Source organism: Ruditapes philippinarum, unplaced genomic scaffold (assembly GCF_026571515.1).
Source record: "Ruditapes philippinarum isolate M1 unplaced genomic scaffold, ASM2657151v2 ctg694_1_1_1_1, whole genome shotgun sequence".
Lineage (NCBI taxonomy): Eukaryota > Metazoa > Mollusca > Bivalvia > Venerida > Veneridae > Ruditapes > Ruditapes philippinarum.
This window is the reverse complement of record NW_026854267.1, coordinates 27,334-54,616: the sequence shown is the minus strand read 5'-3', so window position 1 is coordinate 54,616 and position 27,283 is coordinate 27,334. Positions and strand designations below refer to the sequence as shown.

At 32.6% G+C, this 27,283-nt stretch overlaps 1 protein-coding gene across 1 annotated transcript; it reads left to right on the top strand.

Moving 5' to 3' along the window:
* On the top strand, positions 1-27,283 carry LOC132739589 (probable ATP-dependent RNA helicase DHX37). The gene is given in 28 exon segments (XM_060727323.1): positions 1-141; positions 3,640-3,825; positions 4,415-4,515; positions 4,953-5,580; positions 5,923-6,071; positions 9,779-9,871; positions 10,653-10,749; positions 11,407-11,520; positions 13,345-13,455; positions 13,748-13,831; positions 14,646-14,775; positions 15,090-15,180; positions 15,595-15,799; positions 16,131-16,238; positions 16,832-16,956; positions 17,110-17,206; positions 17,877-17,942; positions 18,569-18,647; positions 19,489-19,676; positions 20,269-20,331; positions 20,986-21,142; positions 21,484-21,604; positions 22,154-22,214; positions 22,486-22,600; positions 23,208-23,317; positions 23,733-23,929; positions 26,341-26,438; positions 27,199-27,283. Coding segments are annotated over 28 exon segments (3,732 nt in total). The 5' UTR covers positions 1-60; the 3' UTR covers positions 27,276-27,283.

Here is a 27,283-nt window from a genome sequence, read left to right as displayed (position 1 = left end):
CACATGTGTAGATCAGTCGAATTTCTAAATTTTTAATAACTCTCTGTGTTAACAAACACGATGGGGAAGATTAAAAAGGGTTTTAATTGGAAAGCGAGACAACAGCCAGATGTAACTATTGACAGATCTTCTGAAAAGGAGGTATGCATGGCCATGAAAATAAAAATCGAAAAAATATCTGATAAATTACAGTGAATTTTCATTTCTGTCACTACTCTAGTGTTACTGTGGTAACAAGACAACTCACCCCCCAGACGATTCACCCCTCAAAAAAGCAAGACAACTCACCCCTCAAGACAGTTCACCCCCCAAAATAGATAAGACAATTCACCCCTCATAAATGATAATCATGTTTATGGGTAAAAAAGATTAAAAAAAATGTAAGTCTTGTTGACTGACTCACTTAGCATTCTGACTTGACACTTTGTCTTATATATTGATTTTCAGTCTGAATTTAATTTTTCTATGTCTCAGCCACAGGTGCAGTGTAAGATAAGATAAGATAAGTTTTATTTCAAGTCGGCAAGTTTTCAACAGTACAACATAAGCTCTAGGAGCTTTTATAACCGACTGTAAATAACATAAAGTATAAGATCAACAAAGATAAAACAGCTACAATAAAAAATGATTAGACATGATACATCACATGCAATAAAATAGTCCTTTTAGGATATATTTATAAAAACGAATCATATGCTAAAAAACTAAAAATGATAGTTTACCCAAATCTACATCACTATATAGCAATGTCTAGTATCTAAAAATTTACTTAAAGTTCAATAATATACCAAGTAAACAATTAAAAATTTAATGAATTATTTAAATAAATAAATAAATAAAAATACTAAAAAAAACCCCCAAAAAAACATACATTTTTATATATAATTTAAATATAAATATGAAAGACTATGGGTTATCAGACTACACAAAGACAGAAGGTATTAAACATGTAAGTCATTAGTTGAACTTATTTAACAGCTAGCTTGAGTCATGCTGGAAAGATAAGCAAAAAACAACAAAACAAAAAGCAAAATCAAAACAAAAGATCACAAAATAAAGCAACATCATATCTAGAAACTAAATGATAATATTAACATAAGCAGGGAAGAATAGCAAAAACACATTTATAGCAAGCAAAGAAAAAAGAAGCTAAATGATAAATGTGACCCAAAAGAAAATGTTCATACCCAGAAAAAAATAAATAACAAGTGGAGTAAATCAAGATATAGAAATTAGCTGCAAGCAATACATTTACACTGTTTATCATTCCAGGATGAAATTAACTTTTTAAACTGAGCAAAATTTGAACATTTTCTAAAATTTTCGGGTAGAGTATTCCATAAAGCAGGTGCAGCATACCTGAAAGATATTTTACAAGTAGTTGTAGTTCTTACTTGCGGGATCTGCAAAATATTTGAATATTTAAAATTAATACCAGTAGTTTTCTTGACAATAAGGTCAGACAGAACAGCAGGAGACATATCATGAAAATTTTTAAAAGTTTCAATGGCCATAGCCCTCATTCTTCTTATTTTTAGAGTTGGTATATTAACTTTTATCAGCATATCTTCATAACTTGAATTAAAATCATTATAGACAAATCTAAGTGCTCTTTCCTGTAGTTTTTCCATCTTGTTAGTATTATTTTCTGAACAGAAATGCCATGCCATAGGACAAAAATCAAAATTGGACAAAATAAAAGTATGAAAGATTGTTAGCCTATTTGTTTGATTTAAATTGTGACCTATTCTTTTGAGGATGTTTAACTGATTAGAACTGTAGTCAGGTCGTACCGTAAATATATAAATTTCACCTGCAGATCAATGTGAGATTAAAACATACTATAGTCTATACACAAAACACCCATTGTCAGTCTCTAAAGGAACAACGTACATAACTGAGGTATATCGAGTTGTTTCCCTTATCTTAGAACAATGCACACGTTTTTAAACCGCTAATTTGGGGCGAGTTAATGTCCGATTTTAAATTTATTACATCTATGAAAAGCTTGTGATCTTAGCTGAACACATTGTTTGACACTAAAGGTATCTAAATTTACGGTTAAACCTACCACATGTCAGACCATGCTACATATGTTTTATACAGTCAGATACGCAACCGGTTACAGTGATTTTTTTACAAAGTCATTAGTGTGGGTCCTAGGACTCGCTGGGCTATAAATCTATGAGTCCCAAAATTAAGCCGACAAATCCAAGTTACAATATTGCTTTAGTGATATGAAATAAAAAAAAGTGAATTTGATTTCTACATAATAATTTCAATGCTTCTGATACTGAAATTATTCAAAACTGTCAAATAAATTTATTAAGTTTATTTCCATTAATTTAGTTTGAGATTGTTCAAAACTTCATTTTCCTTAATATTTTTATGCTTATCTATTAGTATAGCACAATATTATTTCTTATCTGTAGAAGAATTGCAGACCTAGAATATGATTGACATAACTTGAACACAATTTGGTATTTATTACCAAATTCCTGTCAGACCAGACTCCCTACTTAGAAAAAGTATGCATCCAAAAGATGCACATTATTTGAAACTTTGCATCCACAGCAAATTCAATGAGTCCTGGACTCAGGATGCAGAGGTAAAAAAATCACTGCGGTTATCTTTACTCGCAATTCTATTGATAAGAATAGCCTGTCGTCTGCTAGTTCAGAAGCTGTCAATCGGTGTAAATGACAAGATATCTAACTCTGCACCTTGTCCAGTGAAGTTTGGAAGTCATTTACTTCTTGATTTGACTTGTGACTTTCAAAATATAAATTATTATAATGCTTTTCCTTCTAATAATGTGACTTCCTAATCCTATGTTAGACATTTTCAGTCTCTGACTTCCAAATTTTAGAACTAAATGCATGGAAGCCCTGGAACTTGTTGTAAAATGTCACAACTAAACACTAGTCTAGCTGTGATTAATGCATAATTCAAATGGCAAATTCAAATCCTGAAGGGAACACTCCTGCTCCTGCACAAACTTCTCATTGGTTAGAACCCTTCATTCTGACTAATGAGGTGTGTTAGTATGCACCAGACAATGCAACAGTTTTCACACACATGCTAAATAATAACCTGTCGCATATGGCATTGAGTCCTTAGAGTTTTAGGTAATTTTAGGTAAATTGCTGTTTCCCTGTGGAATTTAGCAATAAGCAGAGATAAGATTTGCAAAAGAGCATATTGGAACCACTGGCTCGAGCCAATTACACATTACAGAGGTCGACATCAGGGACCAGTGATTCCAGTACAAAGATAATTCATGTTACTTTTCTGTGTTTGATAAGTATATAAGTCAAAGTACAGTTGAAAAGAATTCTCAGATACTTCAGCAAAATGATAGAATCCAATCTGCAAAATTATATTTGCAATTTCAGTTAATACAGAATTTATTTTAGTTCAATTGTGCATGAAGCTATAAGCTTATAGACACATTATTGAATCTATTCCGGGAACCAATCTGCATTACATGTAACAGTAAGTAATGAGTGTCAAGTTTCTTGCTTAAGGATACAACTGCCTACCCCTCACTGAGTTTGAACCAATCCTACTTGATCACCTGTCCTACGCATTAACCACTCTACCAGGTGTCATTACATCAATTTTGATATTATATTTTAGGTGAAAGTTGATCTTGAAGGTGTACAAATTGACAAAGGTTATGATGAGAGCAACATTTTGGCACTCCCTTCAAAGAAGAGAGAATCTGAGTCCATTCTGCAGAATACAAAAATGCCAAAGAAACTTACAAAGAAAGAAAGAAGAAAGCTTGAGAAGGTCCTTGAACAGAAAGAAAAGAAAGCAAAGGTATGTATGTAAATCCTGAACTAAATGGTTTTAAATCAGTTTGCTTGTTTTTCATCTTCATATTGCTGATAAAAATTGGCAGTTCATGGGGGTGTAACAGAAAGTTTACTGTTAGTGTATCTTCATTATTAATAAATATTAACCATTAGACTGCTGTAAGCAAACTGATTCTAACCATGCAACCAGTTCTGACCAAATTCAGATGACACATCCATGCCTTTTAATCATGGTCTGCCATGTTCACTATTCAGTCAGTATATATTTTGAAATGTTCCATAAAATGATAAATAGATTAAGTCCAGATTGAAAGATCCAGACAAGTCCATTTATTTTAAGATATTAAGATTTGTAAGGGCTATGAAAATTTAGTACATTGTATGTACAAAATGGTGAAAATGATCAATAAACAAATTTATATAGTTCTACTTCTGTCAGCTTCCCCAAATGTCCAGGCTTGCCCTCAATACAATTGGCAATGACCTTTATTTTTTTTGGTGCTTTTCCTCTCTATCAAATTATTGAACCTTTCAAATAATGGATTAAACATTTATTTGTACTGTAATGGCAATATTTATTTGGTATTGTTTAGAGAGCAGATGTACTGGAATCGCTGGCTCTACATCAGGCCAGTCCAGATGAGATGAACCAGTTTGTTAGTATAGCTGAGATGCAAACTGGGAAATTAAAAAGGTTGGTTAATTTGATTTCTAGAAATTCAGAGATCGAAAATTCCGCTTGTCCTTTCATAATTGCTAGTAGAATTTAATACTACTATATTTAAAAGAAAATCAAATATAATTTTTTTAGAAAGTATATAGATAAGTAAAATTTTCATTCATTTGTGCGGCACATTTTTAATATAACTCAATGATAATAGCCGAGGTATTCCAAAAACAAAACAATTGCAACTTTTCGACTAAGGGATAATCATTGCAGTGTTCCAATTGAAAATAGAAGTGGTGCATAAAATACTGAATGACACCTCTAAAATGAAAAATGTTACATAAAAAATGTATGGAATTTTTTATCTGACATGCTTTGCCTACTTTCATATGAAGGTTTATTTTATTTAGAAAATTTGTAAACTCATTTTGAGCATTTAAGTTTGATTTCATTTATTTCTGTAGAAAAATTGAACAGACGCAAAGTGACGTAAGTGTAAACACTATTGCTGGTAGTAACAAGAAAAGAAGGAAAATGATGTCTGAACAGGAAGTTGAGGAGAGTGACGATGAGTCTATTCATACCTCTGATATGTCTACAGATGAAGAGGATTCAGGGGTGATAAGTGATGATGAAAAAGAGCACTTAGGGGAGAGAACTCCTGTAAAAGTTGAAAATAGTGGGACAGATGGTATAAAGAAAGAAGATGATTCATGTTATAAATGTGAATTGAACAGAGGCACAGATAATGAAGCCAAAGAGAAACAAAACAACAAAAGTGGGAGAGTTGTTGATTCAAATGTTGGGAATAGTGGTGCAAAAGAAAATGTTACAATTGTGAAGACAAAACATCATGCCAGAGGGACTTCTGGGAAATGGACAGTGAGTGAAATAAGGCCTAAAAAAGATGAAGTGACAAATGATAAAAAGGTTGAAAAAGATTCGAAAGTTGATAAAAGTGACATAGAAAAATCTAAAGATAAAGTCAAAACAGTGGAAAGTATAAAACCAGTAGAAACAGTCGTAAAATCAGAAGAGGCTGTAACAAAGAAAGTTGTCAATATCCCTGTGGAAAGAGAAAAGCATATACAAGTAAGATTGTTATTTAAAATACTTTTTTAACTTCGTATGGGAGTTATCCCATTTTATTCTTGTCACAATATACATACCTAGTGACGATTTTGTGACTGATATAATGGTAGACACATAGACAAGTGTACAAAAAAATATATATTGAAACAAATATATTTAGTTTCCTGTATTAAAATTAAGTCAGTTTTGAATGAAGTATATGCCCGCCCATATGGTTAATTCCGATGGCAAGGGTAAACAAACACATGCATGCACACACACATATTAAAATCATAATTAGACAGTCATTTTTAAAAGGAAACTGTCCAGAGTATTATTCTAAGAGATTATTGAATTTTATAGGATGGAAGATTAAAGCTGCCTATTTTAGGAGAAGAGCAGGTGATTATGGAAACAATCAATGAAAATCCTGTGGTGATTATATGTGGTGAAACAGGAAGTGGTAAAACTACTCAAGTACCGCAGTTTCTATATGAAGCTGGTTATGCTCAGTAAGTAAAACATGATACCTATAATGTCCATAGAATAACTGTGAACAATCTGTAGGGTGATTCAATCATTTAGCTTTGGCATTTTTGTACTTTTGTTTTTATCTTGCAAAATTGGTGCTTTTTTTTTTGGGGATAGAACTTTTGTAAAAGGGGAAAAGAAAAGTCTGAACCCGGGGGGTTTTCTGATTTTGGTTTTGATTTTTCGATTAGACTGGAAAATTTTTTATCGACTTTCCCCCGAATAATCGAGCTAAGCATACCATTTTTGGCGTCGGGTCCCTGGGGTTTAAGTTTTGGGGGAAGTGGTATCTCCAAAACTGCTGAAGGGAAGGATTTGAAACTTCACGCATTTTCTCTGTGTTTATCAAAATTTTGGGCCAAGCCCCAAATCTGATTGTTTTTAGCTGCTTTTCAAAGTTTTGGGGGCTATTTATGCTCGGCGCGCGTCCGCTGGCGTCTTGCTTTTTTTTAAAGTTTTTGAAAAATTCAAAATTTTTAAATTATTGTTGGTATTCAAAATTTAAAATACTTATTAATAGTAACAATGTACATCAGATTGTCAAGTTGGATAACTCTGCCAACAATATTTACAGAATTATGCCCCCTTTTTAACTTAGAAATTTTGGTTAAAGTTTTTTGTAAAGTCAAATATCTCAAGTACTGCTTAAGATGCAATTGAAAATTACAATACTTATTAATAGTAACAATTTACATCAGATTGACAAGTTGGATAACTCTGTCTACAATATTTACAGAATTATGCCCCTTTTTAACTTAGAAATTTTGGTTAAAGTTTTTTGTAAAGTCAAATATCTCAATTACTGCTTGAGATATTCAATTGAAACTTACAATACTTATTAGTAGTAACAATGTACATCAGATTAACAAGTTGGATAACTCTGCCTACAATATTTACAGAATTATGCCCCTTTTTAACTTAGAAATTTTGGTTAAAGTTTTTTGTAAAGTCAAATATCTCAATTATTGCTTGAGATATTCAATTGAAACTTACAATACTTATTTATAGTAACAATTTACATCAGATTGACAAGTTGGATAACTCTGCCTGTAATATTTACAGAATTATGCCCCTTTATAACTTAGAAATTTTGGTTAAAGTTTTTTGTTAAGTCAAATATCTCAATTATTGCTTGAGATATTCAATTGAAACTTACAATACTTATTTATAGTAACAATGTACATCACATTGACAAGTTGGATAACTCTGCCTGTAATATTTACAGAATTATGCCCCTTTATCACTTAGAAATTTTGGTTAAAGGTTAAAGGTCTTCAAAGATATTTACTTGAAACTTTACACATGTACTTAGGGTCATAATTGGAGAGTCATAATTGTATGTCACTGACCAAGTTCCATAAATCTACTCGCATTTAGGCTGATTCATCTCCCCTTTTCTACTTAGTCTCTTGGTTAATGTTTACATGCAAGTTTTACATATCTCAATAACTATTAAAGATATTTATTTAAAACTTCATATATGCATTTAGAATCATAATTGTAGGTCACTGACCAAGATCCATAATTCTATCTTGCATTTAGGCTGATTTTTCTCCCCTTTTACAACTTATTTTTAGGCTGATTTTTCTCCCCTTTTACAACTTAGAAATTCATGGTAAAGTTTTGCTTGTAAGCTGTTATCTCCATAACTACTGAAGAGTTTGTGCCTTTTTTGGACATTTTTATGCATTCATAATAATAAAGCAGTGATTTACTTGATAAAACATCTTAATAACAAGCCTTTGTACCATTTCGGTCAATTTTATGTATTACTAGGTAATTAGCATTATTATACTCAATAAAACACCCTTGTGACAATTTTTGAATAGTCGAGCCAACACTGCCCTCAGACAGTTCTTGTTTTATACATAATTATGCCCCTTTTTCGACTTAGAAATTCTTGGTTAAGTTTTTGCGTGTAAGCTGGTATCTCCATAACTACTGAAGGGAATGGATTGAAACTTCACGAACTTGCTCTCTGTGATTATCTAAGATGATTGGCACAAGTCCTATAACTCTGATTTGCTTTTCTACATAATTATGCCCCTTTTTCAACTTGGAAATTCTTGGTTAAGTTTTTGCGTGTAAGCTGGTATCTCCATAACTACTGAAGGGAATGGATTGAAACTTCACACACTTGTTCTCTGTGATTATCTAAGATGATTGGCACAAGTCCCATAACTCTGATTTGCTTTTTTGCATAATTATGCCCCTTTTTGACTTAGAAATTTGTGGTTAAGTTTTTGTATGTAAGCTGGTATCTCCATAACTACTGAAGGGAATGGATTGAAACTTCACACACTTGTTCTCTGTGATTATCTTAGATGATTGGTACAAGTCCCATAACACTGATTTGCTTTTTTACATAATTATGTCCCTTTTTCGACTTAGAAATTCTTGGTTAAGTTTTTGCGTGTAAGCTGTTATCTCCATAACTACTGAAGGGAATGGATTGAAACTTCACACACTTGTTCTCTGTGATTATCTAAGATGATTGGCACAAGTCCCATAACTCTGATTTGCTATTTTGCATAATTATGCCCCTTTTTTGACTTAAAAATTCCTGGTTAAGTTTTTGCGTGTAAGCTGGTATCTCCATAACTACTGAAGGGAATGGATTGAAACTTCACACACTTGTTGTCTGTGATTATCTTAGATGATTGGCACAAGTCCCATAACTCTGATTTGCTTTTTTACATAATTATGCCCCTTTTTCGACTTAGAAATTCTTGGTTAAGTTTTTGCGTGTAAGCTGGTATCTCCATAACTACTGAAGGGAATGGATTTGAAACTTCACACACTTGTTCTCTGTGATTATCTAAGATGATTGGCACAAGTCCCATAACTCTGATTTGCTTTTTTGCATAATTATGCCCCTTTTTTTACTTAAAAATTCCTGGTTAAGTTTTTGCGTGTAAGCTGGTATCTCCATAACTACTGAAGGGAATGGATTGAAACTTCACACTCTTGTTGTCTGTGATTATCTAAGATGATTGGCACAAGTTCCATAACTCTGATTAACTTTTTTGCATAATTATGCCCCTTTTTCGACTTAGAAATTCTTCTTATTTTTTCTTCTTTTTTTTTTTTTTTTGAGGCCCCAACTGGGTAACCCCATTTATTTACCCCGTAATAGGTATGAGAGGGTCGGGGTCATCCCTCTGTTACCTTACATGATATCTACATAATATAAAAATCATCATCTATAATAATTATAATTACAATATACATTATATACAAACATTCAATCAATTTTCATATAATAAGTATAACAATTATGTATGATAATGTTGTATACAAACAAAGCATATTGTTTTGGGGTAAATTAATTTATTGACTTAGAAATTCTTGGTTAAATTTATGCTTGTAAGCTGGTATCTCCATAACTACTGAAGGGTTTGTACCTTTTTAGACAATTTTATGTATTCATATAGGTAAGCATTATTATACTCCATGAAACACCCTGTGACAACTTTTCAAATAGTCGAGCGTTACTGTCCTCTGACAGTTCTTGTTTCTCACCTTGTGACAAATGCATTGAGGTGTATTCATGTAAAGTTCAAAGTTCACATTCTGTGATACAACATTATAATGGATAATCTTATGTTTCAAAAAGTATTTTAGTTTTTGTGTAACCATAGATATGATGATATTTGTTAAATTATGAAAATGTTACATTTGGTTTCAGTGGAGGAGGAACTATCGCAGTTACAGAGCCTAGAAGGGTGGCAGCTGTCAGTATGTCAAATCGAGTAGCCACTGAAATGTCTCTCTCAAATAGGTATTCTATCCATTCTTTTGTTTTTGCAAATGTTATATAGAGGGGGATGCAGGTCTGAGGAAAAGTACATGTAAGGGACATATCATATAGGGGCGAATCTGCCAAATAAGCATTTGCAATTATATACTTGCATAAGTCAAGTAAAATTCCTTTTATTAGGCTAAAATCTTTACAATAATTATTCTTGATGTATGAAATTATATATTAAGTGTGTAAAAATTGTTTCTTTGAACTAGAATTTTTTTGGGAAAATTTGCAAATTAAGTTACATTTGCATAGGTGCCTAACAGGTAAATATCTCTACTTGAAATGTTCTTTGAAGTTTGCCAGTTACATTATACTTGCATAGGTGTATGAAATTTATAGTCAAATATCTGTAATAAAGGTATATTTGTTATTGATTCCTGCACAATATTTCTATGCCAGATGTCTGTTTCTACAAGAAGATTTGTGATAAATTTACATATATAATACTGCTTGTTTGTAACGTCTCGTTTCATTGGACAATCTTGATGTATATATAGTTTTATATACACAACTGCTGTCAATTTATTGTGAAATCCGAAATTTTTTCACTAAAAAGGAAGTTTGCTGTATCAAAAATTTGTTGTGAAAATTCATGACTGTTCATATTGTCGTAAATAAACACCTAGTTGTTTGCAATAAAACCGTCAATTAGCGGCTCAGGTTATATATGTAAACAACCGTTAATAAAGGGCCATATAACCTGCAAAAAAATCTTTTTAACTAATAATTTAAAATAAATATTTTGTTTTTATAGAGAAGTGTCATACCAGATAAGGTATGAAGGAAATGTAACACCAGATACAAAGATCAAGTTTATGACAGATGGTGTTTTACTGAAGGAAGTACAACAGGTATATACCTATACCCTACTTAGTTTGTATAAAGTTTATCATTTAATAGTAGCTTTAAGAAATTTCAATATTAAAAATACTAAAATAGAAAAGATAAGAATCCCTATAGAAAGTCCAAAATGGCAAAATTAGAAATGTTGCAGACTCGGTTTGATTGAGCCTGTTCATGGACGGAACTGTCGAGTGCAAACTACAGTCCACACCCCCTAGCACTGAGTTCACAATCGATTGTTTCTGTCTTTTTTTACAACATTTACCTTCCTTGCCAAAAGTGGCAGCCATTTTTTTTTGGTAAATATTCTATATAATTGACAAAATATGAAAAAATCAACATAAGCAGCCAATTTTTGTGAATTAACGAATTCTTTTATACATAGCTATGCAGCAAAATATAATAACAGCACTAATTTGTAAAAGATTTTTACCAGTTTTCATGAAGATGGTAGAATTATGAGAGATTTTTATCTTATCTAAAGCATATGATATACATGTAGTTGTATGACACCAAAAATGGCAGCCAGGGGTGGTAATTGTCAATAGTGGTTATAGTATCAAAAGTATATAATAAATGCTTGAAGTGATATGTGAATTAAAACATATATAGTGCCACATACTTGCTGTGCTAGGAGAAACATGATTTTAATTTTAATTTTTCAGGATTTTTTGTTGACAAAGTACAGTGTTGTGATAATAGACGAGGCTCATGAAAGGAGTGTATATACTGATATACTGATTGGTTTACTATCTAGAATAGTTCCTCTAAGACACAAAGTGAGTTATTGCATGCTATTAGGTCTCTATTAGGTCTGTTTGATATACTAGTACTGCAAAATCATTATTATTTGTGGGGCACTCAATTTCGTGGTTTTCGTGGATAGGTCAATCCATGAATTTAAGAGATCCAACGAAATTTCATTTTGTTGTGTCGCCTTGAAAAGGTGACATATAGGGGTTACTTTTGTCGGCGGCATTGGCGGCGTCTGTGTCGGCGTCGTCGTCGGCGCCCCCTAAAGCTTGTCCGGAGCATAACTCAGTCACTATAAGTCTGATTGACTTCAAACTTGGTATGCATGCTTCTTTCAATAACCCGAAGTGCAGTGCACAAGGACCGGTACTCTGCAGTTCTTATTTTTTGAGTTATTGCCCTTTGTTAATTTTCATACTTTAATTTTGTCCGGGCCATTTCTCTAAAACTAAAAAAGATATGGACTTGAAACTTCATAGGATGATAGATCTCATTAAGAAGAAGTGCAGTGCACAAGAACCGGTACTCTGCACCTCCTTATTTTTGACTTATTGCCCTTTGTTAATTTTCATACTTTATTTTTGTCCGGGCCATTTCTCCTAATGTATAAAAGCCATGGACTTTGAAACTTCATAGGATGATAGGTCTCATTAAGAAGAAGTGCAGTGCACAAGAACTGATACTCTGCATTTCTTATTTTTTTGAGTTATTGCCCTTTGTTTATTTTCATACTTAATTTTTCCGGGCCATTTCTCCTTAAGTATAAAAGCTATGGACTTGAAACTTCATAGGATGATAGATCTCATTAAGAAGAAGTGCAGTGCACAAGAATCGGTACTCTGCATTTCTTAATTTTGAGTTATGGCCCTTTGTTGATTTTCATACTTAATTTTTGTCCAGGCCATTTCTCGGAAAGTATAAAAGTTATGGACTTGAAACTTCATAGGATGATAGATCTCATTAAGAAAAAGTGCAGTGCATAAGAACTGATACTCTGCATTTCTTATTTTTTGAGTTATTGCCCTTTGTTGATTTTCTTACTTTATATTGTCCTGGTCATTTCTCCTCAAGTATGAAAGCTATGGACTTGAAACATCATAGAATGATAGATCTTATTGATAAGAAATGCAGTGCACAGATATGCTGCTCTGCACTTATTATTATTTTAGTTATTGCCCTTTGTTATTTTTCATATTTCATTTTTGTCCTGGCCATTTCTCCTAAACTACATTGTTCACAAGGCGACACATCCGACACGCGGAGTTCTAGTCTGCTGTAAGATTACTTTGTATTACAATATTTACATTTTACCCTTTGGGAAAAATAAACAGAGCACGAAATTTAAGAACCCACAAAAATGTGCAGTATAACAAAACCATGAAATTTCATGCCCATAAAATAAAATGAATTCAAAATAGGTGCTGATTTTGACATAGCTTGCCTCACACTGCTATTGGCTACACTGAAGCATTAGATGAGTTACTTATTGTAGGAGTGTGGTTCCACTTGTTTGCCTGCTTATGATTTTGTTTTTCAGAAAAATAAAAGTTGTAAATATTAATTGTAACCTCTAAAGTAATTTTCGTATTGAAACTTGTGAAATTATTTAGGAAATAGTTTTGGTGATAAATGAGATTTAAAAATATATAAAAAAAAATATTTTTTAAAAGACAGGTATAACTAAAATCAGTGTCATTTCTGATTTCAACTTTCAAAAATTTCCTTAAGTGTTAAATGTTGCAAATAAATCTCAGTTTTCTGTGTCCCCCCTATGAAAAAGAAGACAATTCAAAACAAATTTGTGAATTTTACTGGTCATTTATTAGAAAATTGTGTATTTTCTTTTATAGAGGGGAAATCCTTTTGAAGCTTGTCATTTAGTCAGCCACATTGAGAGTAAAGTTTTCACAGAGAAACGGGTTATTCCGGTGACACCCCCAGTTGTAAAGGGGTAATATAAAGTAACGTTTTACTATTACTTTAGAATCTTATTAAGAACAGATCTCTTTGACAAGTTGTTGTTGTTGTCGTCATTGTTGTCGCAAATTGCATATGGATACGTAGACCTGAACTTAGTTTGGAAAAAAAAACATATATAGTGGCAGACAAATTATACAGATTCAGACACAATTGGCTTATCTTCTGGCTATTAGATGTAATAAAAATAATTCCTTTTTCAAATAAGAAATAATTTCTTGCTCGTATTGAATATTAATTTGAATGGTAAGTAAGAAATATGAATGTTTTATTTAGGTTGATGCAAGGCAGTTTCCTGTAACAATACACTACAACAAGAGAACACCCTTGGATAATTACCTCAACGAAGCTTACAAGAAGGTAATTATTTACTGAATGATATTGTTCATTTAATAATTTTATAACATTTTACAATAAATTTTCACTTGGTTATGACCATTGATATTATATTTAGTATGATGAAAATTTGAAAGTTATTGGAATTGCTTTTGGTTTTGCTTTGTAACCAGTTTTACTTGAAATTTTATAATTTTCCCCTTTTAATCCGCCCAAATTAAAAATTTTCATTGGCATGTCTTTTTTATGGCTTTTTGCCAATTGAATACCTTTGATTTTTAGTTTGTGCTAGAGAATTTTAAAAAATTCAAAATCAGACCCCGGTATAATTAGATATACATGTATGAGGGAATAAGGCCATAAGGCTCGAACCTGTGATTCTACAATTGTGAGGCAGATGGATGATCCACTAGGTCTCTGCACAGGCCTATCAATATCATTTATTTTAGACAGAATTCATTGTTTGAACTGATGCATTGAACTGAAGATTAGCTCTTCATTGTGCTATGTTTATGGTAGGAATTTATCAATATCTTGAATGTGCTGATTCAAATTCAAAATAATGAGTTTGTGTGTGGAAGCTCTTCAACAGGATTATATAAGGGCATTGGTCTTCAGGTTAAGGACTTAACCAGAATGAGCATGTATGCAAGCAGTCATACTAGTATATGCTCAAATAACGGTCATGGTGAAAAACACTGTCTCATTAGGTAGTTGATATTTACCCGTTTATTATCCTTATGTCCTGAATGTGCCCTAAATCATAGAGGGAGGGGCTTTCAATGGCTTGGTATTTCAGAAACCTTTCTGACACGATTATTTGTATCTTATATTTCAGACATGTAAGATTCACAAGACTTTACCAGAAGGTGGTATACTTTTGTTTGTAACAGGCCAACAGGAAGTGCATACTCTATGCAGAAAATTAAAACAGACATTCCCATTGGATAAAAATAACCCAGGAACAGGTAGGAATACAATACAGCTATTCATCTTGCTTGACAGTAAGAAAAGGGGCATAACTATGTAAAAAAAAGTTATGGGCCCTGGTCCCATCAAGTAAGATAATCAAAGGGAATAAGAGTGAAGTTTCAACCGTTTACCTTCAGAAGTTTTGGAGATACCAGCTTGCACCCTATTCCTTAATTAGTTGAGCTAAAAATAGATTAAATAAATATATAAAGAAATTTATTTACTTTTGAAATTTTGTTGCTGTGTTTCAGAGGGATCTTAATGATAAACATTGTTTATAAAAAAGCAAACATATTTTTTTCGTTTTCAGGTACATTATCACATCAAAGGAAAAGACATAAACATGGTGATAAGAACAAAGAGGTAGAGAAAGTGGAGTTACCTAAAATTAACCTAGACAAGTTAGTATATAATACTTTCTTCTTTCTTTATAACTATTTAATATCAGTCAGGGTTTTTTTTCCCCAAGTATTTAAAGGACCCTGTATCAGTCTAGAAAAGAAGGGGTCAAATGTTAAGGAGTCTTCCACTCAACCAAGGGGTCGAGCCTTAAATTGGATTTTTTCATGGAAATGTATTCAAAAAAATACTTCGCTCAAAATGTTTAACATTTCATTGACTTGTAATTTCATCGAAATAATTGATAAATTTGACAAAGTCAAAAGGGTACTGAATCACTGTTTCATTTTGTCATTGATTGTTGGACTAAATGGACTTATAGTAGGTGTTATCTATTTGGTAAAATAATGTTGTTGTTTTTTCTTCTTGATAATGGGACAACTGTTGTAATATATTCTGTATTCTTTATTGTACAGTTATTCAGTGGCCCCAATAGATGAGGAAGCTGAAATGGAGGGCGGCTCTGACCTTGACCTTAGTGATGATGAAAATGACCTTGGTAACCATGATGATGTGGATGATGATGACCTTGGCATTGAAAATGTTAAGGTCACCGAATGCTCACAACCACTATATGTATTGCCACTATACTCATTACTATCTACACAGAAACAAGCTAAGGTTAGTTACTGTTCTTTCTAGTTGTAACATGGAATATGTGTTGAATTTGCAAAAAAAAAGTAAATCAAAGATAATAAACAAAATAACAAAATACTAACTATCTTGATTTTTTTTAACACATTGGTAATTTCTGTAGTTCTTACACAAGTTTGATATCCAGGAAAGCTGGTTAATTGAACTGAGAATAGATATATGTCCAAAACACAAGCTTGTTAATCTTAATATGATAAAAGTTTGTTACTTGAATTATGGGTAAATGTTTGATAGTTTCAATGTTTATTTTGAATGTTATTTTAATTATATTTTAATGATATCAACATTATAACTTTAGGTATTTGGTCCAGTACCTGAAGGTTGCAGGCTTTGTGTTGTTGCCACTAATGTAGCGGAGACTTCACTCACCATACCAGGCATCAAATATGTTGTAGATACTGGAAAGGTATGTGAAATACTTGTTTTTGTTTTTTTAGGTGACCTTCTTTACCAAGGACTTTGATATACGAAGGAGGTGGGCGGGGGAATTAGGTTTTGAGATTTGCCTGATTGACACATTTCTAGTTTAATTGACATTTACTTTGAAGGCCCATTAGGCCTTTATTGACACATTTCTAGTTTAATTTACATTTACTTTAAAGGCCTATTAGGCCTTGAAAACGCTTTAGTTTTTACTTCTAAAATTGTTTTATTTTTGTTGTCCTGTCCTAATTTCTTAAAGTAAGTAATTGGCAATTTACCTGAACCATCTTATATTTTTGATGCTTTTTAGCAATAAGTAAAGTAATATTGATTTAGTATTTTGTATGGAAGTCGAAATACTACTTTGTTTACATTTTGCTACTTTTTATGACAAATAATTATATATTCAGCACTTCTTATGTATGTAACATGCTCTTACACCATGTCTGACCTTTGTTAAAAAATGGAAAACTTGTTTCTGAGGCATAATTTGCCTTTAAAGCATGTGCGTGACATCAGATTGCGGTGTCAAAAAATTGACTGTAATTTTATCTTGGGAGTGTATGTGCTTTTCAGAGTAAGACAAAGTTTTATGACAAGGTAACTGGGGTGTCAACATTTAGAATCACATGGACATCTAAAGCATCAGCCAATCAGAGAGCTGGTAGAGCAGGCAGAGTGGGGCCAGGCCACTGCTATAGGTATGTTGAATTAAACTTAAACCATTGACATGATGAATGACAATTAGGGTATATTCAATTTAAGAATATTAGAAAAAAAAGAATATTCAATTTAAAAATATGAAAAGGTATATTTAGACATCAAAATCCTAATTTCCATTCTATGTTTTTCAGGTTATATTCATCAGCAGTGTTCAATGATGAATTTGAGAAATTTTCTCCGGCTGAAATCACCAGAAGACCTGTAGATGATCTTGTGCTGCAAATGAAGGTAAAACAGTTTATTGTTGTTTCACATTTTATATTTGATTCTATTGATTTATCTATATTCATGTTGGGAGTTTGGTTCATACTGACTTTATTTTTAGTTCGATTGTATAGGAAGCTTAAAGCTTATAGACACACAAATTCGTTCCTGGAATCAACCAGTACTGAGCAATAAGTGTAAACTTTCTTGCTTAAGGAAACAACAATTTGCCCCTGATGGGGTTTGAACCCATGCTAAAAGCAATCATTAGAACAATAATCTGTGTGTAAACCACTCGGCTATGCCACCACTTTTATTGAGAATTAACAATGTGATGTCATTTTCCACCATCATAATTATGCAACATTACTCAAATATTATGAAAATGCTAATGTAAATTATATTTTATGTTGAAGTTTCGAAATCGCCTGATACTTAGCAAATGTTATTGAATCAGGAAGTTGCCATTCATTTATTGCATCATAATTTAGTATTTAATTGCAAAAATATCTTATTTTCTTTCACTTTCTAATTCCTTTACTGAATGAAATATTATGTTAAATTTAAACTGTAAAAATAACATTTTTGTTTTAACTTTCTAATTTCTTTACTAAATTGAATATTTAATAGCATTGAAATGATAATCATTTGTTGAGTATTGCATCATATCAACTGCTTTTGGTAATATTTTCAGGACATGAATATAGAGAAGGTGATCAATTTCCCATACCCCACCCCACCTGACAAAGAGCAGTTACAGGTAGATCTATATAGCTTAGTAGTTATAAACTTATTTTTATTTAAAAATTCAAACTATTTAATGCCCTCTATAATGAAGTTAGTAAGTACACTGACTAACATGCACTGAGTTGCGTTAAATTATTTCATGCAAGGAAGCTATCCAGATACAGTAAAGCTTAATGCAGGTTGTAGGTTTTAAGCTTGTGCCTGAAATAATGTATGAAGAAGCCTCCACTACTACAACTAGAGAATTGCCATATTACGTTATCTTTGACAGCTGTTAAGGTCTTAAGACTTAAGACTTTAAACCATTTGCCCCTCACCGCTTTAGGTTTTTAGTCCTGCTAGGGACTTTGAATTCTTTCTTGTGAGAAAGCTGTCCAGTGGTTCTACTCATGTTGGTGGTTCTACTCAGGTGCTTGAAATTATGCATGGAGGGTATTTCACCATCATTATTAGAAAGTTGCCAGCCCATGACCTTTACAGGGTCAAAAAGACTTTAAGCCAAACCAACCAATCATAGACAGTGAAAAATTCTACCAAGTGTTTGCTTGAAAATATTTCATGAAAGAAATCTTTGGTCCTTTGCCTAAAAAAATATGGGAGAAGTTATCATATGACCCTAACTGATGTGTTTTATTTTAGGCAGCAGAGAATCTTCTTATTAGTTTGGGAGCACTAACAATACCTGCAGCACCCAGATCATTCAGGGAGTCAAAGAAAGGTAGGCTTTCACTCATTGTGTTCTAGCAGTCTTGAGTGATAATTACAGATCTATGTCACCAGTATAGAGTCAAGTCAGCCTGTATATCTTTCCAGTCTGAGCAGATGATATACTGTTGACTGCTGAGTTAAATATTTGTTATTGAAATCCCTGTAAATACTATTGGGCAGTTTAAAATAGGGACAGGGTTGATTATATCTTTTTTTTTTTGCATCTTTAATAAAATATGTTTGAAAGTTTTAAAGACTATGCTCATCATTAGGCATAGTCTAATTAATTAATTAATGAGGGCAGTGGTCATTGTAGTTTACCTATTTAGTTGTTGAAATTGTAGTGATTGTCTAGCTTACAAATCTTTGAAGTGTGGTCAGACTGTTTAGATTTGTTAAAGAAAAATACTGCTGATTTTAAAGTAAAAATATAGACCCTGATTTATGAATGATCAGTCTTATAGGTGAATATCTACAGTATATTTTTCTTGAAACTCCTAAAGCTTTAAGTGGATTGTTCCAAAGTAAAAGTAGAATAGGTCTGGTACAAAAAAAATCAGATTAAACATATTAAAAATTGTTTAAAATTTTGTCTTTTTCACAAATTGATGATTCTTAAATCAAAGTAGAACAGAAGAATTTCAAACAGGAATCCATGCATCTCTACTCCAGCACATGAGGTGGTTTTGACCTTAAATTTTGTAACACCAGTGGTTCGTCCAAATCATCTTTCCTGTTTTAGTGCTATATGACCTAAATTGTATTGGTGCTCTGTATAACCAAACAAAACAAACAAAATCATACAGAAGAGGTGAAAATTATTACAATAATTGTTTATTTATACTTTTCAGAGTCTGTCACAACAATCACGCCAGTAGGTAGAGCTATGGCCTGTTTCCCGGTTTCACCACGATATTCTAAGATGTTAGCCATGGGGCACCAGCAGAATTTATTACCTTATGTAGTGGTGATTGTGTCCGCACTGTCCGTGCAGGAATTATTTATGGAAGTTTATAGTAATCCACAAGATGAAGGTCAGGTAAGCTTAAAATTTACCAAATTCTCCCATGCATTCCTATATCATTATTTAACAAAGTTGGTAAAGAAATCATTGTAAGTACAGGCTGATATAAAAAGATAAAGATGATGATAATAATAATAAAATGATAATAATAATAATAAAATGAATGATTATTATTATGATAATAAGAATGATAATATTAATGATGATGATGATAATAATGAAAATGATAATGATAGTATTAATGATAATGATAATTATTATAGTAATGATAAAATAATAATAGTAAAATAAAAAAACAATATTCCTTTAACTAAGTTGGGTTTGTGAAAAAAATGGATCATATATTGGGATACCGCATTTGTTAGATTTCGTACACTACTCGCACTATATTCTATGAGTGTCAAATAAAATTCTAAAATCATGAATTCTAAAATCTGTAAACCATAGTACACATTGTACATATATTGTTTATTTTCCTTACTGAACATATTTTAATAACCCACCTTTTTTCTACCAGGCTGCTGCTATGATAGAGAAAAATGCCTGTAATTTCCCTGCAATTAAAAGTATCAGCTGTAAATAATGTTTGATATTATTGATTTTACAGGAAGAAGAGTTTAGACAAAGATTGATACACCAGACAGAGATCAAGAGGAGATGGGCGGGTGCTGTATGTATACTTTATTAGTAATTTATAACATATATGAGCCGTGTCACGACAAAACCAACATAGTGGGTTTGCGACCAGCATGGATCCAGACCAGCCTGCGCATCCGCGCAGTCTGATCAGGATCCATGCTGTTTGCTATCAGATTCTGTACTTGTAATAGAGTTGGTAAGCGAACAGCATGGATCCTGATCAGACTGCACGGATGCGCAGGCTGGTCTGGATCCATGCTGGTTGCAAACGAATTATGTTGATTTTGTCATGACACGGCTCATATATAGATGTATCTCAATAGTAGACACATTTAAAGAAACTGACCATTTTGTCTCAATTCTTTTGTAAGGGCTTAATCCAATCAAGTTATCAGCTTTGCTTTTTCAGTCTTAAAGTGAGATTTTTATTTAATTCTTAAGATTTGACTGTAAAGAAATTAGTATTTAGGTTAAACTACATTCATATGTACATATACATTTAAAGTCATCATTATTGAAAGTATGCAAGTTTACAATTGGTCAGATTATTGACAAACTTTGCATTCTGGATTTGTCCAGAAAATAATGTTTTTCAGCAAGTGCTTACCTTGCCTGGTCATTTAAAAGACTATTATAAAATCTGTCAGCAATATACAGTTTTGAAATTGTAATTTTACATTTTTAGGGTCATTCGCTATTACTAGGAGATTTGATGGTGATGTTGAAAGCAGTAGGGTCAAGTGAGTACGAGGGAGGGTCACCAAAGTTCTGTGAGGCTCATGGTATAAGGTATAAAGCCATGAGGGAGGTTAGGAAATTGAGAACACAACTGACCAACTCCGGTATGAATATTTCTTATTTCTATTTTAATCTCAACCATTTTGAAATACTTAGATTTTTTTTAAAATTTTTATAGAGAAAGACATATTTGTTGCAGTTTTTCATGAATTGTATTTTATCAAAAGGTGTAATTCTTGTCAGTATTTAATGACCTTCAATGTCATAAAAGGATTGTAATCTTACGTGAATGTACAGATTTTTGGTTATCTTAAAACCACTTGCCTCTAACCACTCTAGGTTCAAGCTGTGCTTTTGTGTTCAGATTCTTTCATGTGAAAAAGCTATGTAGCAAGCTTACAGACTGTTGGTGGTTTGGTAATATGAGTGTAAATGTACATTTCAGTGAATACAGTGATACCTGATGCCAATGTATGTGTGGACCCCAAAATGTCCCCTCCAAATGATACCCAGGCTAAACTATTGAGGCAGATTGTCTTGTCTGGGATGGGTGACCATGTAGCAAGGTAGGTGCAGGCTCTACTGTTCCATGGATGAGGATAAACAATTAATCCTGTACCTCTGTGTGGAGACCAAGAGAAATAGAGAATACATGGTTGATTCATTTCCGTAGCAAATCAGATAAACCTTCTACTATTCTGACATCAACCATGTATTTGATTTATCCTGCTTTTGTCTACTTTAATCATGTTTTTAGATTATTTAATTGGTGTCATTCCTACTTTTCCCTAATGAAACAGCATCTATACGTAGTTTGTTTTGCTGCTAACCATGTGACGTCATGATAGGCTAACCATGTGACAATATCTTATGACGTTATGACTAGAGATAGATAAGTTTATCTGGTATGGCTTTATCAAGCTGATAATGTAGACAGTAGCAGGATAAATCATAACTGTCCCAACTTTTCCATTGTGCTAATTATAAAAGGATTCCCTGACAGAATTAAAAAATATTGGTTTACTTTAGAACTACAAACCTCACAAAAGTTGGCAGATAGTCTTAAACTTGTATGTGTGACTTAAACTCCTTACAATTTTCCTTTTTTACTTCAGAAAGATGCCAGAGCTTCCTGCAACAAATCCGGATGCTAAAAAACTTAAAAATGCATACCAGGTATGTAGTCTTATTCAGTGCTAAATGTAACTTTGAATCACTTATGCCTTTTAAATGTGCAAGGTAGGGGAAACAAGTAAAACAAGAAATATGGCATATGAACTTCTCAGTTTGAATTTTAAACCTAAAATCATATATAAATTTTCTAAAGGGATTTAATTTATGGTTGTAATATAATAAGTAATAAAATGAGTTTGGTAAATATGAAACAGTTTAAACAACCACCAAGGGGTAGTGATAGTTAATTATTGGCTCCATTTATGTTTTGCAGTGTCCAAATTTAGAAGAGCCAGTTTTTATACATCCAACATCAGTTCTTTACAGAGAGAGACCAGAATTTGTTGTATATCAACATATAGAAGAAACCTCTAAATTATATATGAAAGGTGAGTTTTACTGATTGTATCTCTAACAAGATTGTTCAAATTACGACATAAGTGTCCAAACATAGAGGTCATTTGTTATCTTGAGAGTTTGTATGAATGAAATACACAGTCTAGAAAGCTTTATGCAATGTTTAATAGGGACATGGTCCACCAGCTTGTACAGAAACCATCAGAACTATTGAATTATTAAATCTCGAGGTTGCTGGTTTGATCCTCTTGCAAGGTAAAATTTCTCTGTGACAGTCAATATCGGCATTGAGCCTAATGAACATTTGTCTCTCACAGCTGATTCTTAAGTCATGTGAAACTAGTAATCTGTTACTTGTACAGAAATTGGTAAATACCAGTAAAGCTATGTATGGTGAAATGAAAAAGATTAAAGAAAAGAAAAAGCAAGAAAATGTTTTTGAAAAATTGAAAGACTGTCATTAAAGCAAACATTAAAAAAGAATAAAGTAGAGCTTTTTCCAAAGAAATACGAAAAGAAATTGGCTTTGAAACCAAACAAGAAATGGGATTGAAATATAGACAGTGAAAAAGAAGAATTTGCTTTATGAATTAAATCTAATAAAGACATTCCATTTTAAACATGATGTTTATATTTCAGGTATCACTTCAATTGAGCCAGAGTGGTTGCCCTTGTTTGCTGAAAGTCATGTGACCCTCTCTAAGCCAATGGAAGAACCACCACCAAGATATGATAAGGTCAAAGGTCAAGTGAGTACTATTTTCACTTCATTACATTGTTACAGCTGAGGAATTAATTGTTTGACAGAGGGTTTACTTGATCATAACTGTGTCATCATGGTTAACAGTTGTTTTATGTTTTCTCAATTACAATAGAAATAATTTTTTTTTTAAAAAGAACGCATAAAAGATGCATTTGTGCCATGTGTTATGGTCAAACTGGTGATATGTTAAATGTTTTTGTTTGACCTTTCAAAGTTTATCTCAGAATAAGTAGGATGGTTCTGGATACTGTTATACGAAAATCTATTAATGAATGGGTTTGGAATAAGGTATTTTTATGCTAAATGAAAGTCAGAATCTTTTATTGATTTCTGACAATGTTTGTACTTTTTGCAAAATTCACCAATTTTGTTTAGATTTAGGGTCAATGTATATTTTTCAGGTCATGTGCCACATGTCAGGAACATTCGGTAACAGAGCCTGGCCGATTACTCCAGTGGAACTGGAATATCCAAGGGGTATAGAGAAAATGAAATGGTTTGCAAGATTTGTGCTCGAGGGCGAGGTTATAGCCGAACTGAAAAAATTCACCCCTGACCTGTTGTCACCACCTGCCACAATGATTAAAACATGGGCAAAGTATGAATTTATTACTTCATATCATCACCTTAGTGTTATAATTGATTATCTCCTGTTAAATGTAGAAGGACTTATTCCATTATTGCACTAAGGTGACAATTTTATAAAGATATATATGAAACTAATGAAAAAAAAATGTTTTTGCAAAAAAAAAAAAAAATGAATAAAAAGTAAGAAGCTGTTTGATATATATTTGTTTGATGTTTATAGTAAATTCATTTTTTTGCAAATAAAATGGTATGTTGAATTTTTAGCTCACCTGTCACAAAAAGACAGGGTGAGCTTTTGTGATCGCTTTTCGTCTGTCGTCCGTCCGTCCGTCGTCCGTAAACTTTTACTTTAAATGACATCTCCTCATAAACCACTAGGCCAATTTCATCCAAACTTCACAGGAATGTTCCTTTGGTGGTCACCTTTAAAGATTGTTCAAAGAATTTAATTCCATGCAGAACTCTGGTTGCCATGGCAACCGAAAGAAAAAACTTTAAATATCTTCTTTAAAAAAACCCTAAGAGCTAGAGCTTAGATATTTGGCATGAAACATCTTCTAGTGAGTGTCTACCAAGTTTGTTCAAATAAAAGCCCTTGGGTCAAAATTGGCCCCGCCCCAGGGGGTCATTGATTTTCCCTATATGCATATAGTAAAAACCTAAAAAATCTTCTTTAAAAGAACCCAAAGAGCTAGAGCTAAGATATTTAGCATGAAACATGTTCTAATGAGTGCCTACCAAGTTTGCCCTGGGGTCAAAATTGGCCCTGCCCCAGGGGGTCATTGATTTTCCCTATATGCATATAGTAAAAACTTAAAAAATCTTCTTTTAAAGAACTCAAAGAGCTAGAGCTAAGATATTAAGCATCAAACATGTTCTAATAGGTGTCTACCAAGTTTGTTCAAATAAAAGCCCTGGGGTCTAAATTGGCCCTGCCCCGGGGGTCATTGATTTTCCTTATATGTGTATAGCAAAAACTTAAAAAATCTTCTTTGAAAAAACCCAAATAGCTAGAGTTTAGATATTAAGCATGAAACATCTTCTAGTGAGTGTCTACAAAGTTTGTTCAAATGAAAGCCCTGGGTTCAAATTTGGCCCCGCCCCGGGGGTCATTGATTTTCCTTATATGTGTATAGCAAAAACTTAAAATCTTCTTTGAAAAAAACCCAAATAGCTAGAGTTTAGATATTAAGCATGAAACATTTTCTAGTAAGTGTCTACAAAGTTTGTTCAAATAAAAGCCCTGGGGTCAAAACTGGCCCCGCCCCAGGGGTGTCATTGTTTTTAACTATATATGTATAGTAAAAACTTAAAAATCTTCCTTTAAAAAGCCCAATTAGCTAGAGCTTAGATGTTTAGCATGAAACATCTTCTTATGGGTGTCTACCAAGTTTGTTCAAATAAAACCCCTGGGGTCAAAATTGGCCCCGCCCAGGGGGTCATTGATTTTCCCTATATGCATATAGTAAAAACTTAAAAAATCTTCTTTTAAAGAACTCAAAGAGCTAGAGCTAAGATATTTAGCATCAAACATGTTCTAATAGGTGTCTACCAAGTTTGTTCAAATAAAAGCCCTGGGGTTAAAATTGGCCCCGCCCCGGGGTCATTGATTTTCCTTATATGTGTATATCAAAAACTTAAAAAATCTTCTTTAGCTAGAGTTTAGATATTAAGCATGAAACATCTTCTAGTGAGTGTCTACAAAGTTTGTTCCAATAAAAGCCCTGGGGTCAAAATTGGCCCCGCCCCGGGGGTCATTGATTTTCCTTATATGTGTATAGCAAAAACTTAAAATCTTCTTTTAAAAAAACCCAAATAGCTAGAGTTTAGATCTTAAGCATGAAACATCTTCTAGTAAGTGTCTACAAAGTTTGTTCAAATAAAAGCCCTGGGGTCAAAACTGGCCCAGCCCCAGGGGTGTCATTGTTTTTAACTATATGTGTATAGTAAAAACTTAAAAAATTCTTCTTTTAAAAAGCCCAATGAGCCAGAGCTTAGATGTTTAGCATGAAAAATCTTCTTATGGGTGTGTGTGGGGGGAGGACTATATACAGGTGAGCGACCTCAGGGCCATCATGGCCCTCTTGTTTCCATTAATTCATAGAGGGTAAATGTACCTTTATTTGTACATTAACTTCTGTAGAACCACAGGGGATGCTTTTAAAGCCTGAGCTGACAGTGTGAGGAATTTGATAAGACTGACAGCTTCTGCAGGTGTAGTAAATAATGTAAAAAGGTGCATTAGCACTATTCTTGCATAAAAGTACAAGTCAAACTCTGTAATTTTGTGTTTAGTAATATGTCTTTTAATGCTCAAAAGTTAAAACATTTTATAAATATAGCTACACATTAATATTAAAGACAAATAAAGTAATATAATAAGTAATATTTTGACTAATAAGTGTATGATATGAATTTCAGGCTTCAGCCGAGGACAGAGACCTTATTAAAAGCTTTGATCTCAGAAAGAGTAGATTCTAAAGATACTTTACTTCAAACTTGGAAGAAACAACCAGATTGTGAGTAACTTTATCTGTAACCTTCACTGTACTGAATTTTTGAAATGGACTTGCCCTGTTTTAAAATTTGGACCAGTCCATTAGAAGTTTAAGGGTTTCCAATATAAATAGTTAAACTGAGTAACCAAGTGATTTCTGTTTTGTTGATTTTGCCTTGCTCTGAATGGCGGCATAGGACTGTTATACTAGCTTTAAAGTGCTGATTATTCTATTTTCATTGATGTTAATTTGTCACCTTGGTGCAGTAATGGGTTAACTTCTTATATAATTTAATATGAGTTAACCTGCTACTGCACTGATTGACAAATTGTTCTACCTTTTAAAATCTGCCCAGTTTTGAGCAGGAAGATGGTCACAGAATCATGTTGATTGATACTTTGCAATGTTTTTTGCATTCAATTGCCATTTGTGCTTGCTTTATATACATGTATCATGAATATAAAGGAAGTGGAAATGATAAATATCATAAATTGTGTATACATTGGTACTTGCTATTGACTATACTGTACTACATTGTTAGTACTTAAAGCTTTTACCATGTTATCTTTTATGGATTGTTAATATAAAGTTGGTACCTGCTATTTTTGTATAATCTGTAAAGTTTTTACTATGATTTATAATGTGTGAACTTAGCTGAGAAATACACAGTTAATACACAGTTAATGTATTGTGCAAATTATTCTGCGGGCTTCATATGTAGTATGGAATACATATTATTATATTATATTTTATAAGTTTTTCTTTTCGTCTTTTGTTTCAGATCTTTTGGCAGCATTGAAAGAATGGTTACCAGAATCTAAACATTTAGAACTCTCATTGAAATGGCCACCCAAATAACTAATGTT